General features: G+C 34.2%; 1 protein-coding gene and 1 non-coding gene across 2 annotated transcripts; one reads left to right on the top strand and one right to left on the bottom strand.

Moving 5' to 3' along the window:
• Window positions 1-2,905, bottom strand: LOC116015764 (ATP synthase subunit alpha, chloroplastic-like). Its single transcript, XM_031255936.1, is given in 5 exon segments — window positions 1-44; window positions 227-386; window positions 443-883; window positions 1,459-2,160; window positions 2,163-2,905. Coding segments are annotated over 5 exon segments (1,650 nt in total). The 5' UTR covers window positions 2,466-2,905.
• Window positions 2,906-2,914: 9 nt separating this feature from the next.
• Window positions 2,915-2,986, top strand: TRNAR-UCU. The gene has a single exon. It is a non-coding gene; the product is annotated as a tRNA-Arg (tRNA).
• The last annotated feature ends 11,857 nt before the right edge of the window (window positions 2,987-14,843 follow it).

Below are 14,843 nucleotides of genomic sequence, written 5' to 3'. Positions count from 1 at the left end.
TTAACGTTCGTCCCCTGCAGAAGCGACATCCCCGTTCGAAGATCCTTCACGACAAAATATGAGTGAAAAAATTCAACCAACACATGATTAGTTTTGCACAACTAAGACACAAACACTAAATTATATATTGTGCAATTGTGGGACACGGAGAATGTTTTGAAGAATGAGCCCAAAAGAAGAAGTGGGAATGCAAATTGACCAATATGAGAGATTTTTAAGGAATTACCGTCACCCAAGCGTATCTCATCTGGACCCTTGTACTCGGAGAAGGTTTGTAGTGGAGTCATATTTGGAGTGGCATGGTGAGACGCCCCACTGTCAAACAACCACGGTGAGGTCGACCCAACTGCGGAGTTGGTTATTGGTGACTGATTGGACGGTGTTGCCTGCATAGGAAAAATGTTATTATCCTTTAAGAACCCGGCCAATTTTCAACAAACACGGGCTTCATGGCCAGCAAAATTGCAGTACTGGCAAACAACACTGGACGGATTGTTGCCACTTTGCGGAAAGAAGTTGAGGGACTGCGTTGGGTGGCATTCGCGGTGGCCAATAGGGACTGCCAAACATCATCTGTTTCTTTCAAGTGACGTTCATGATCCGTGAGAATGTCAGCCAATTTGCCCAAAGAGATGAGCTTGTCACGGATACGAATAGCATATGTAATGGAACTATATTCGTCTCCAAGTTGTGTTAGGATGTACACAACCATGTGGTCATCCGAAACTGGGCATTGAGCCAAAGCGAGATCGTCGGCGATGGACCGCATGTCATTCAAGAAGGTAGTAACCGACCGATCACCTTTCAGGTTTCTGGTGAGCTTGGCCTTGAGGGAAATGATCCGCCCTCGAGAGGCACTTGCATAGCTGGTGATGAGGCGTTTCTAGGCATACGCTGTTGAAGCAGAAGAAATGAGAGGTTGGATGGTGTCCGAACAACTCCCCAATAAGGCATTAGTAATTATCTGGTCCTGCCTGTACCAAACTAAATGTGCGGGGTTTGGGGTGGTTTGGGTAGTATCACTGAACTTGGCTGGTTCTTTAACAGAACCATCGATATAGCCAAGGAGATTGAATCCGATTAACGTAGATTGAACTTGGCGTCGCTAAACAGGGAAATTGGTAGTGTGAGTTTGATTGGAAGATTGGATGGAGCATTAAGCTGGATAACATCAGTAGTGGTCACAGCCGATTGGGAAGCCATGAACTCACAAAGTGGTGTAAGGGAAGGAGTAAAATAATAATCTCTTAGGAGAAAGTGGCTCTGAATACCATGTGAGGAAATGAAATGTACTTTATTGATGTAAAGCTACTAGGTATAAATAGTATACAAAGGAGAATTAAATAGCGCGCTAGGGAATTGCAACAACTAATCTAACACACCTATTCTAAAGGAGTATAATTAGAACAAATACAAAGATAGAAAACATCAACCACATATATCCTTAACAGTATGTACTATGAACTCTTGATCTTCCAAACGTTTGTTGATATTTGGCAATGATAGTTTTTGCCCTACATGTTTCATGTGTTCACCTAACTTAGAACTTGATTTAGCAGCTCTTTCCAAAAGGCGTGAGTGCAAATAAAAAACATCTCCTGGATAAGCTTCGCGACCGGGCGGTCTGCGTAATAGAAAAGACATTTGACGATAAGCTTGGGCTTGTTTGGAGAGATCATCATAAATGATTAAAGTGTGTCTTTCACGATACATAAAATATTCAGCCAGAGCTGCTCCTGTATAAGGAGCGAGGTATTGTAATGTAGCAGGGGAATCCGCCGTTTCGGCTACCACAATAGTGTATTCCATCGCCCCCCTTTCCTGTAAGGTAGTAACTACCTGAGCCACAGAAGATGCTTTTTGCCCAATAGCTACATAAACACATATTACATTTTGACCTTGTTGATTGAGAATCGTATTCGTGGCTACTGCTGTTTTACCGGTTTGTCTGTCCCCAATAATTAATTCTCGTTGACCACGTCCTATAGGGATCATCGAATCGATAGCAATAAGCCTGGTTTGAAGAGGCTCATATACGGAACGACGCGAAATAATCCCCGGAGCAGGGGATTCAATTAATCGAAATCCAGAAGCTGAAATTTCGCCCCTACCATCAATAGGGTTAGCCAGGGCATTTATAACACGACCCAAATAGGCGTCGCACCCACTGGTATCTAAGCAATTCTTGCCGTTGCTTTTACAGAACTTCCTTCTTGTATCATCAACCCATCGCCCATTAATACAACACCAACATTTTTTGATTCCAAATTGAGAGCAATGCCGATTGTACCCTCTTCAAATTCTACCAATTCCCCTGCCATTACTTCATCAAGACCGTAAATACGAGCAATGCCATCGCCTACTTGAAGTACGGTACCGGTATTTACAATATTGACTTCTCTATTATATTGTTCAATACGTTCACGGATAAGATTACTAATTTCGTCGGCTTGAATGGTTACCATGATTATTTCTTCATTCTTTTTGCAAAAAAAATAAGACCTCCGGTAGAAAGACTAATTAATCAGTTATTTCTTTCATTGTTCCCAACATGCCAATATTGGCACTAATGGTACGTAAATGTAACTCGTTGTTCAAACAACTATTCAGAGTTCCTAGAGCTCTTTGTAAGGCTTGTTGGAAAACCCGTTGTCGGACTTGATTAAGTGCCCTTTGCTGTTCAAACCGAATAGTTTCATTTTTATAATTTTCTAATTGTTCTAAAGTCTTATAAGTTGACTGAATCAAATTCAATTTTTCTCGTTCTATCTCAGAGTATCCATTCACTCGAAACTGCTCGGCTTCCGTTTCTATTTTCCGTAAGCGAGCCCGGGCTTTTTCGAGTTGTTCAACGGCCCCACCGCGCAATTCTTCTGAATTTCGAATAGTATTTAAGATCCTCTGTTTTCGAAAAGCGTCCATTGCCTAATGGATAGGGTAGAGGTCTTCTAAACCTTTGGTATAGGTTCAAATCCTATTGGACGCAATTCTTTCTATCTTTTTTTTTTATTTCGATACCTCGAAAGACCTTTTGACTATTGAAATCCGAAACGCTTGATTGGATATTAAAGTGAAATTTGATCAAAATTTCTTTATACTTGTTGCTGAAGTAGAAAACGATCCATTTGGTCCCGAATAGCTTCTTTCAAAAGGGCTTCTGCTTCCTCGGTAAATATCTTAGTAGAAGATATGATTTCTTCGAACCGAGGTTTATTAGTTTTTAAGTAAGTACGTAACTCAACAATAAATTTCTTTACCTGTCCAAGTTCTAATGAATCAAGATAACCATTTATTCCAGTAAAAATAGTTATTATCTGTTCTGCCACCGAGAGAGGAGCGCATTGGGATTGTTTAAGCAATTCACGTAATCGTTGACCTCTTGCCAATTGATTTTGACTAGCTTTATCGAGATCAGAAGCAAATTGTGCAAAGGCTTCTAATTCTGCGAATTGCGCCAGTTCCAATTTTAATTTACCAGCTACCTGTTTCATGGCTTTAATTTGAGCTGCAGACCCCACTCGGGAAACAGAGATACCCACATTAATAGCAGGTCTGATTCCAGCATTGAATAGATCGGCGGATAAGAATATTTGTCCATCAGTAATGGAAATTACATTAGTAGGAATATAAGCCGAAACATCTCCCGATTGCGTTTCAACTATAGGTAAGGCGGTCATACTCCCCTCACCTAACTTAGAACTTGATTTAGCAGCTCTTTCCAAAAGGCGTGAGTGCAAATAAAAAACATCTCCTGGATAAGCTTCGCGACCGGGCGGTCTGCGTAATAGAAGAGACATTTGGCGATAAGCTTGGGCTTGTTTGGAGAGATCATCATAAATGACTAAAGTGTGTCTTTCACGATACATAAAATATTCAGCCAGAGCTGCTCCTGTATAAGGAGCGAGGTATTGTAATGTAGCAGGGGAATCCGCCGTTTCGGCTACCACAATAGTGTATTCCATCGCCCCCCTTTCCTGTAAGGTAGTAACTACCTGAGCCACAGAAGATGCTTTTTGCCCAATAGCTACATAAACACATATTACATTTTGACCTTGTTGATTGAGAATCGTATTCGTGGCTACTGCTGTTTTACCGGTTTGTCTGTCCCCAATAATTAATTCTCGTTGACCACGTCCTATAGGGATCATCGAATCGATAGCAATAAGCCTGGTTTGAAGAGGCTCATATACGGAACGACGCGAAATAATCCCCGGAGCAGGGGATTCAATTAATCGAAATCCAGAAGCTGAAATTTCGCCCCTACCATCAATAGGGTTAGCCAGGGCATTTATAACACGACCCAAATAGGCGTCGCACCCACTGGTATCTAAGCAATTCTTGCCATTGCTTTTACAGAACTTCCTTCTTGTATCATCAACCCATCGCCCATTAATACAACACCAACATTTTTTGATTCCGAATTGAGAGCAATGCCGATTGTACCCTCTTCAAATTCTACCAATTCCCCTGCCAGGCCATTACTTCATCAAGACCGTAAATACGATGTGTGTCGCATAAACAAATTATTATGTTTGTAGAAGGTTCATGAGTAGTACCTTTTATTCTAATTTCATAATTTGTTTACTTGATAGTAATAACAATGACTTTATAAGTAGTCTGGCCGAATACTAATGCTGCAATGTGTCATGTTTCATCAGCAATTTCCACATTCATTTTACACCTATCCACTTTGGAGTTCATATTTTTTGAATTAGTACGAATAAGTGTAGTACTTGATTTTGTTTGTGTGCGTGTGCCTACGTGTTTTTTTGTAATTTTTTTTGTTGAATTGACACTAACCTTGGAGTACCCACTGTTACTTTTTCACCACAATGCATGCAATTAAATAGTTTACCACTTTGTGCATAATAAACTTTTTTTAAAACAGTGGTTACATCCTATATACCAAATGTTTTGTTGTCATTGTTGATGCTAATTTTGCCTTTAATAATCCAAATAGGTTGAGTTTAGAAAATGAAATGAATTGTAAATTTATATTAGTTCTAATATATTTAAAGGATGCAAAATAAATATTTTACATACATGATCAATGAATGTTGCAACAGTGACTATTTTTAAAATTTATTCATTTTCTGGATTTAATTTGCAAGATTTATTGCAGCAATGTACAAGTGTGTCACAATGTTCTATTATCCTATATTGACATTTTTAATAATGAGTTTTAAATATAATTGCTTAAGATAATGACCTAATTACTATTCACATATTATTAGCATATAAGTTCTTTAGCTGTTCTGTTCGAAGTATTTTCAAATTCAACCATTACCTTCTGAGAAGAATAATGGTGAGTGATTATAATGAAGAAACCAAGTATTATGTTGATAACATAAAAACAAATTTTAAAAAAAAACATTTTGAAGTCAATCATATTAACTACTTAGGAGGATTTGTACATAATAATATATTGTATTAGAATACACATAATATCTGAATAGAGTACACATAATCATAAGTCTAAGTATTATCATTTATGTTTCATGAGGCATGACATTTAAATCAGTAACGTACAGAATTATATATTAAAATACATGTAACCTCTAAATAGAATACACAAAATTATACATAATGAAGATTGGATGGACAGAATGATATCTATCACACATCAACTCTCCACTAACTTAGTTAAACAACGTCGTTTCAGACCCTGTTCCACGATATAACGATTAATGGGCTGTACTATGGGAATGCCTCCCTATATATAGGTAGGGTTGTTAACGAAGCGAACATAAACGAACGGAGGTTGTTTGTGTTCGTTTGTTAAGAATTTTGGAATGTTCATACTCGTGTTCGTTTGTTAAGGTTTTTGAAAATTCTATTCGTGTTTATTTGTTAAGCGTTCATTAGTGTTTGTTAACGTTCGCGAACATGTTCACGAACGTATTCGTTAACGTTAACGAACACGTTCACGAACATGTTTGTTAACGTTAGCGAGCACGTTCACGAACATTCTCTTGTACGTTCATGAAAAAGTTCGTGAACACTTAATTACCAAACACCTTTACATGTTCATGAACACAATTCGTTCGTGAACAAGACATAATCTATGTTCACGAACAATTACCAAAAAACAACACAATTATATATGTTTCTGAACATGTTCGTAAACATTATTAACCGAACACTTAACGAGCTTGTTCACGATCTCTTAGCAAACGAGCTTATCACTGTTCATTTATTAACCGAGCTCTAAATTTTGTTTGTTAATGTTCGTTTATCAAGATAAACGAATATAGACGAACGCTTACTGAACACGAATACGAGTAATTTTTCGAAAACTCTATTCACTAACACCCCTATATATATCGCCATAAAATCTCTATCGACCTCAGCCTAACATGACACATTGCACGAGAAATATGTCGTTTTCATAAATTAAAAGTCTAAAGAAAAGAGTTATTGACTTGCACATCACGTCTGCTAACTGCTGTGATGTAGGATCCCAGTCATCCAGCAGCTTCCTTGCTGTCGTTGTACGCACGCAATTCTTTTTTGGATTCACACAACTATAAGATTTAATTTCCGGTACAATGCATACTAATTTTTTACGCGCATTGTATGAATGAGATAATCTTCAATGTTTATTTTTAAATAAGTATTTCAAAGTATATCAATGTAAAATTATATAAGAGATATTAGTTTATACATAGTAATTGAATGTTGAATTTGTTTATTTAAATCGATAATTCAAAGTAATGAAATTATATGAATGCAAGATAATATAGAATATGTTAATTATAATAGGAGAAACATGTCAAATTAGCCCCCTAAGTCAATTGGATAGTGCAATTAGGTCCCGAAAAAGCTTCTTTCAAGTTCCCTAAACCAGTAAAATTGTTCAGTTAAGTCCAATTTTACTTATTTAGCAGGTTAAATCTATGTGTTGTTGACACGTGTCTTTTTATTCTATTTTTTAAACAAATTTATTTATTTATTTATTAAAAATTAAAAATATTATTAAAAAAATACCTGCAACGGACAACCGTAACACCCACAACGCTCACACCATCAGTTCCGCCGAAAAACACTCACCATACCGCCAACAACCATTGCCCTCATCGCAACACCGCCAACCACCACCGCTCGCTACCGCTGCTCGCTGAAGGAGAACTGGAAGTCGTCGCCGCTGTTCACCACCAGGAGAAGCTCAAGCTTGCAGAGTCACAGGATATCCTTTAATATTTAAATAATATTTTTAACTTTTAATAAATAAACAAGTAAATTTGTTTAAAAAATAAAATTAAAAGGACAAATGTCAACACCACAAAGATTTAACCTGCTAAACAAGTTAAATTGGACTTAATTGAACAATTTTACCGGTTTAGGGGATTTGAATGGAGCTTTTCTTACTTAGGGGACCTAATTGCACTATCCAGTTAACGTAGGGGACTAATTTGACACTTCATTAAAGTAAATATTTAAAACTTTGTAAAAACGTTAGTAAAAATATTTAGTCTAAAAACGATAGTCTAAATAAATATTACTTTTTGTTTGAATTTCTCTAATTCTTCGTAATTTTTTTTGGATAGCGGTGTCATTGTCTTCATCTTCAGTACTTGTCATCATCTTTTTTATTGCTAGTGTGTCATGTGCAATTTGGTTACTAGTGATAGTATAGAGGGCAATGAACTCTTGATCTTGTTGTGAAATTGTCTTGTTGTATATGACTAGGATCTTAGTTGTACAATGAACTCTTAATCTTACAACAGTTTGTTGATATTTGGCAGTCATGGTTTTTCCCCTAGATGTTTCATGTGTTGTGAGATGTTTATCGTAGATTCTCATGTGAAAATATTAAACAAAATAGTAATATTTATTATATTTGTAGAAAATTCATGAGTAGTAGTATCTCTTGTTCCAGTTTCATAACTTGTTTAACTTGATAATAACAACAATGACTCTGCAAGTAGTCCGAATACTAACGCCACAATATTGTGTTCAATTTTATAAATAAATTAAGCATTCACTTTGCATCTATTCATTTTAAACTTCATATTTTTGGAATTAGTATGAATTAGGGTAATACATCATTTTATGTGTGTGCATTTTGTTTAGGTTCTTGTTCTCCGATCTACACACTACATCTATCTCCAATAATGTTAACCAGCTGTCTCGCTTTCATTCACGGAAAGTACAGTTGGTTGTTGTAGTTTATCCAAGTCTTGCTTTCACAATAACGTTAGTTTCTTCCTAGTTAGTGGCCCAACAATAATGAATGAAAAGATGGGAATAGCGAGTACGTTATTATGATAACAGAAAGTATTGATTAGAGACGATAAAGGCGAGCCGACGACGAAAAAGACGCTTGATTTGCCGCCGCCGATAGATGTTCCTCCGTCAAATGTCGGCCAGCGAAATGACTCATGTCTGTTGACTGCTGTGGTGTATGTAAGCACGTTTTTTATTTTTTGGATTCACACCACCCCAATCGTTTATGTTTCTTTAAAGCAAACTCATCAGTATTGATATTTTTTTTTCACCAACTTTTTAGAAGCCATATAAGATAGATGAAGGGAGAAAAAAAAAATTAATATGAAAAGCTAACAAAAGCAAATTAAGCTCGACCAACACACTTACCCGTCGTTATACGGTCCACAATGCATTGTGGACCATGGTTACAGAACGACGTCATTTCAGTAAGTAGGAGAAACGATTGTCGTAAGTCGTAACAGAATTCCGTAACTAATGCTACAATTCCTCTCAAAAGATACTGTTTCACGTTTGTTTTTATATTATCAAATGAAACTGTAGTTATATCGAAATGTAACTGTAGTTGTGTTAAAATGTAACTGCAGTGTATACAAACTGATACTAAATAACAGTTTCACATTTTTGGGTGTATATTGTCCAATGAAACTTTAGTTATATTGAAAAAGAACTGCAGTTGAAAGAAAACTGAATAACAATTTCACATATTTGAGTGTATAATGTCGAATGAAACTGCAGTTATATCGAAAATGAACTGCAGTTGTGTTGAAAGGGAATTGCAGTTGTGTTGAAAAGAAACTGTAGTTGTGTTAAAACGAAACTGCAGTTGCGCGGACGGAACCGTTTCACCTTTTGTTTTCATTAATCAAAACGACATTGTTTAGATGCATGGTCCACGGTAAAATTTCTAGACACTTACTAAATGAGTTGGGTTTTGTTTTTTGCCTCTAGTACGTGGGTCCCACCAAAACTTATATTTGCAAGATTAGGAAGTGGTTATAGTGAAAATTTTAGTTGACGGACTTGCAAAACTCGCTGATAGTGTGAGCTATTGAGCCGTTAATTAGTTTGGGTTGATGCGGCGGGTGCAACATATTTTCGTTGTGCCTAATGAAATTATATTGGAGTTTTCCCGGCCCCCTCCTATGTACCTATAAAGAAAAAAAATTTATATCTCTCTCCTCTCACCCCTCTCAACCACCTCAGCCTAAAAAAAACTAGCAAGGAAAAAATCAGTAATGGTCTTGCTCTTAGCAATTAATTATTTTCGAAGCTCGATTATGTATTTTTACTCACAATTATCACTCAAGAATCAATTGAGTTGTTCGTGCAAACAACAATTATAAAATATTTATACACTTTTTTTTACCTATAAATATCATCTATAGCTATGTTTGGCAAACCTAGCTGAAAGTTGAAAAACTATAAGCTAGAAGTTGAAAACTGAAGAACTATTAAGCTAGTTGATATGTTTTAATTATTCTAAAATGAAGGCTTATTTATTTAAAAGGCCAAACGGGTTTCAATTGGGAGGGGTAAATGATGCCATTTATTTAAAATAATAAGGATAAAGATGAAAAAAAAATTAGGAAGCTACTAGCTTATTTTTAAAACGCTACGGTTCAGAATAAGCTCTTATTTTAAACTACTATCTTATTTTGGAAACATTACCATAACTATTAGTAGCTTAAAATAAGCTATAAGATCCTAAATAAACTTTACCAAACAAAACCTATATCAACATTTTTTACAGTTTTTGTTCTACTCTCAATTCATTCTTATATTAGTCTCAATTTATTCGTATCATTCTCCTAATTTCTACAACTCAAAATAGTTTCTTTGCATATCACAATGGAAAGAGGCAATTCAAGTTATTAAGGTGACAACGTAACTAATTGGGAGGAAAATTGGAGAAAAGGTAGAAGTGTGTCACAATACTCAACCGAAGAGTTTCAACAATATTTACAAAAAAAGTTTGAGTTACATGACTCGCAATTGCATCATCAACTTCGAATGAGTTTGATTGAGCAAATTTGGAGAAAAGACGACAATTAATTTAAAATTTTTTATACACTGTAATTTTCTAACAGCTTTGTGCTTTAATTTTTAAGCAATTGGTTTATTTTTCAGCAATTAGTAGTTTAATTCTAATATTTTTATATTTTTAAATTAAATGTAGGTATGTTTATTTTAAATAATTAAAATATAGTTGAGTAAAATGGTGGATCCACAAAAAATTTTGGAAAAAAAAACAAAAATTAATGGGGAGATTAATTTTTAAGATTGAGTGTTATAGTGGATGTTGAGGTGGATGCTGAACCCACAAAAACTAGAAGAAAAAACCTCACTAATGACGTTTCTCTAAAACCGTGCTCGGAAAAGAGTTGGTAGTATTAGAGCATTCACATCTATAGACTTTTCAAAGCTTTTGCATAACAGAAACGGGTTGGGGTGAGCTTTTTAAACAAATTGGAGCTCTAGTATTTTTTTTCTTTTTTTTTTTTGGTGCTTTTTTCTCAAACAAAAGAAGATTTTTGCAGGAGAAAAAAAAAAGAGAGGAAGATGTGTGGTGGAAGCGCACGAGCTATCCAGTCGGCGCTTGTAACGAGCGATTCAGAGTGGCTGCCAGCTAGAAACTACTTTGAATTGGTGGACAATTAGCTGTTGCTAGCAAAGGCAAGCAGCAGACAAATTTCTGATTAATGTCAATGGCAACTGCCAAATTTTAAAGAATTTAGGCCCTGTTTGGTAAATAATTAGCCTATCAGTAAATTTTGGCCTATTTGATCATTATTAATTGTTTAACTTGGTTAAAAAAACAATATAAGTGTTCGGTTAATAAGATTTTTGTAACTCCAAACTACTAAATTTCAAAAGGCTACTCAAAGCAACCTTTTCAATGAATTAGCCTTTTAAGAAAAGAAATTATACAAAACATTTAATAATTTTTGTAACGTATAAATCCTTTTCATACTCAATTTTGGATTTGATTTGCACACTCTGTGCAAAAAGAGGTAGAGCTTCTATGCTATATAATTAAACATTCCTTTAAAAGGGTCTAGTATATATGGTAGTGTAAATCCTCATATTTTTTCAATGTGGGACAACTGCATCTTCCACACCTTTCAACCTTCATTTTCCAACTCAAATTGATCTAATATGAGAATCAATTTATCATTCACCCATTATTCGTTTTGAGTGTATAATATATATATATATTCCTCTCTACGAAGAACTCGAATCCACTTTGACCTGGCCTAAATTGAAAGTGAACTCCGCATATATTTATACCACAAAATAATCACGCACTTACAATACTATTTTTTCCAATTTTTCCAAATTAGACACTCATGAGTCATGTGAGTGCCCTTGTGTGTCCAAAAAGTGTTGAATGACCTTGAGAAATGTTTCTTCTTGTTTAATGACATCTGTTGTTAAGTCAATTGACTCTCATTCTTGTTCCTAGTTGGTCACATTACCTTAGCCTAGTCTGAATTCTTATTCTGCTTTGCCTTTTATATCATTTGTCATTCATTTTAGTGTTGCTTGTATTATTCTATTGCTTATCTTGCCCAAAATAATCTTTACTTGGGTTAAATTTCCCTAAGAAATTTTAGTACTTTGTGCTTGAGAGAACATAAGTTTGCATCTATTGTCATTCCCTAGAGAACAATAATTCACCCTGAATACTCTTCATCGTGTCGGTTCACCCACCAAGGTGTTATGCGAATTAGTTCTCCTGATGAATACTTTAAGATCTATCGGAGAAAGATCTTCCGTCTATAGTTCATTAGTTCTTATGTTCTTTCAAGATCTTTTGAATTTGGGATCATTCGGCAGTAGATATGTTGGATTGAATTTCCTATTTTAATTGGCATTTACAACTAGTCTGTCCTAGCATATAGAACATTATAGCAAAATTTGGGGAGTTTTGAAAGGTCTAAATTACAAGCATTAACATCATGAAAATCTGTCAAAACATTATTCCTAATAGCTAAGTTAGTTAGCCTATAATAGTATAGGTCAATCACTTACTATTACTACAAAACGTATAATTAGTAACAAAGACACAATTTTATTTATTTTTATACTTGTATAACAATCAAAACTAAATATTAAAATGCTAGACTTGATATTCCAAACTTCTACCTAACATCTAATCTAATATATCCAAAACAAGAGGGTTGGATGTAGATTATTTAGAGGATATGAAATTCAAATATATACCAAATTTGAAATTAGACAAATTCCGTCAAGTTTCCACTGATTAGAAATTATTATTTCTATTATTAATATTAATATATTATTATTATCATTACCTTTATTATCTTTAAAAGATTGTCATGCAAAGAAGTGACAAAATTAGAACTTGGAACCAAAAGTGTGAAAATATAAAATTTTGGAACTAAAAGTATATAAAATATAAAATAATAATCCTAATAATAATGATAGTGATGGTAGACACGTGGTGTAATTATCATTATACTATTGACCATATGGTCCACCATAAAAGATGAACTATTGACATAATGTTCATTATTAGCATACTGAATATTAATTTTCTTAAGACTCATTTTTTGCATACTGAAAATTCATTTTTAAGTATACTATCAAAAAATAGACTTTCTATACATTAAAAATAAACGTTTATTTGTAATTCATATGACAATGTAGATCATGATCCATAGTATAATTTGATTTACGTGGTGTAATAATAGCTCCATGAATGTAAACAAATTCTGGTTAGCCATCTTAACAGTGTGCTTCAAGTTTCTTAAGAATGTTTCAAACAGTTCATACATATATGTGAAATTTTAATTCTTAAGAATTATGTTTGACAGCCCACAATAACCAACAATGGTACTCCAATATGAATGAAAATTGTTCTGATTTATAGTGGTGTACTAGAAAGGAACTTAAATTTTATGTCTAGAAAAAGTTTCGATTTATATTGGTGTACGTATTATCATGTCTCTCTCTATCTGGCGTTTTTGTATTGGAGAGAGTAGCTGAGATCAGAGCCTGAGATTATCACAGGCCAAATGTCGACGAGTTTTAAGATATTTTTGAGTTTGACTACGGTGTTCCCAAAGTCTAATACGTTAGCTATATTACATGATGTAGCAACTAACAAGTATGACCATGAAAAGTTGCAGTAGGTATAACATGACTCGGGTCTAGGGGAGGATTCAAAAAATAAAAAAAAAAAAAAAATCAGTGATGACAAAACATTAAACGAAAGAAATATAGTTTGAAAAAAAATGAAACAAAGAAGTATAGCCATAAATATGTTTAATATGGACGAAAAATAAAATACATCAAAATTAACTTTATAAAAATATTCATAACAAAATATGAAAGATAATTAATTTGATAAAATAATTCAAAAAGAAAACACATTATAAATTACATACCTCATTGTTATTATAATGGTGTGTTTGGTAGCCCGGAAAATGATTTTCAGAAATAATTTTTCGAGCTTTCGGTGTTTGGCAACCTCCGAAAAATGCAGTCAACAGAAATTATTTTCCGTTGACCAAGGAAAATAAGCTCATTTTTCCAGAAAATTACTTCCAAATTGTTTCTCCGGAAGTCATTTTCGGAATGACCAAAATGGCCGTCTCTCTCGTTCCGGCGGAAACTAGACCCCGAAACCTTGTATTTTTTTTTTCTTTTATAATAAATATTATTATTTTATATTTTAATATTTTTAATATTTTAAATAAAATAATAAAAACATATAATTATACAATTCTACTTATTTTCCAGAAAATGAACCAAACACACAAAGACAGTTTTCCAAAATGCAACCAAACATAGAAAATCAAACTGTTTTCTGAAAAACGACTCATTTTCCACAAAATATTTTTCAAAAATTATTTTCTTACTTTCCAAACACACCCTAAAAGAAAGTTATATACTAAGTCTAACTCATTTCCCATGTACATTTTTTTTCGATTTTGAAAAAATGAAACCACTCAGTTTCAAATCATACTTCAATTCGGTTTGCAATAGTTTGATTTCCACTCGGATTTCAATTTGGTTTGAGCTCAAACATTCTCTTATTCGCAGCCTTTAGGGAGACGATATGTTGGCCAAGAATCTGCAGTTTCAATGTTGCCAAGACTATTAAAAAGCTCACACGTGTACTAGCAAAATCTAAAAATTGAATAACCAATTAGAGAATATGCAACCAGAAATATATACCTCCCCTCCACCTCCACCTGCTCTATCTGTACATAATCAAGAATATAAAAATACTAGATAAACAAACAAAAGGAGACATTCTGATGCAAGACAAGGCATTATATAGGTAATTTAAAATTTGACCTGCCGGCAAAGAGGAGTAAGCAAAGCAGAGATACTCGGATTGTTTTTCGAGTGGAACATATTCCATGCCTATCAATAAACCAATTGCCTGAGAAATGTTACAATGTCAAACCAATGAGGCATCAGTATGAAACTGTTGAGAAACAGCTCAGATCATTGGAAATAAGAACGACAGAATATGATATTAGCATTGTTAAATAAAAAGAATGTAAATATGTAATATTAATATGTGTAGTTGAAAGATATAGTTTAAGTTATATTGTATAAATAAATATACACACAAACAG

This window comes from Ipomoea triloba, chromosome 4 (genome assembly GCF_003576645.1).
Source record: "Ipomoea triloba cultivar NCNSP0323 chromosome 4, ASM357664v1".
Taxonomy (NCBI): domain Eukaryota; kingdom Viridiplantae; phylum Streptophyta; class Magnoliopsida; order Solanales; family Convolvulaceae; genus Ipomoea; species Ipomoea triloba.
The sequence above is the reverse complement of the archived record's forward strand: the minus strand, read 5'-3'. Positions and strand labels throughout refer to the sequence as shown.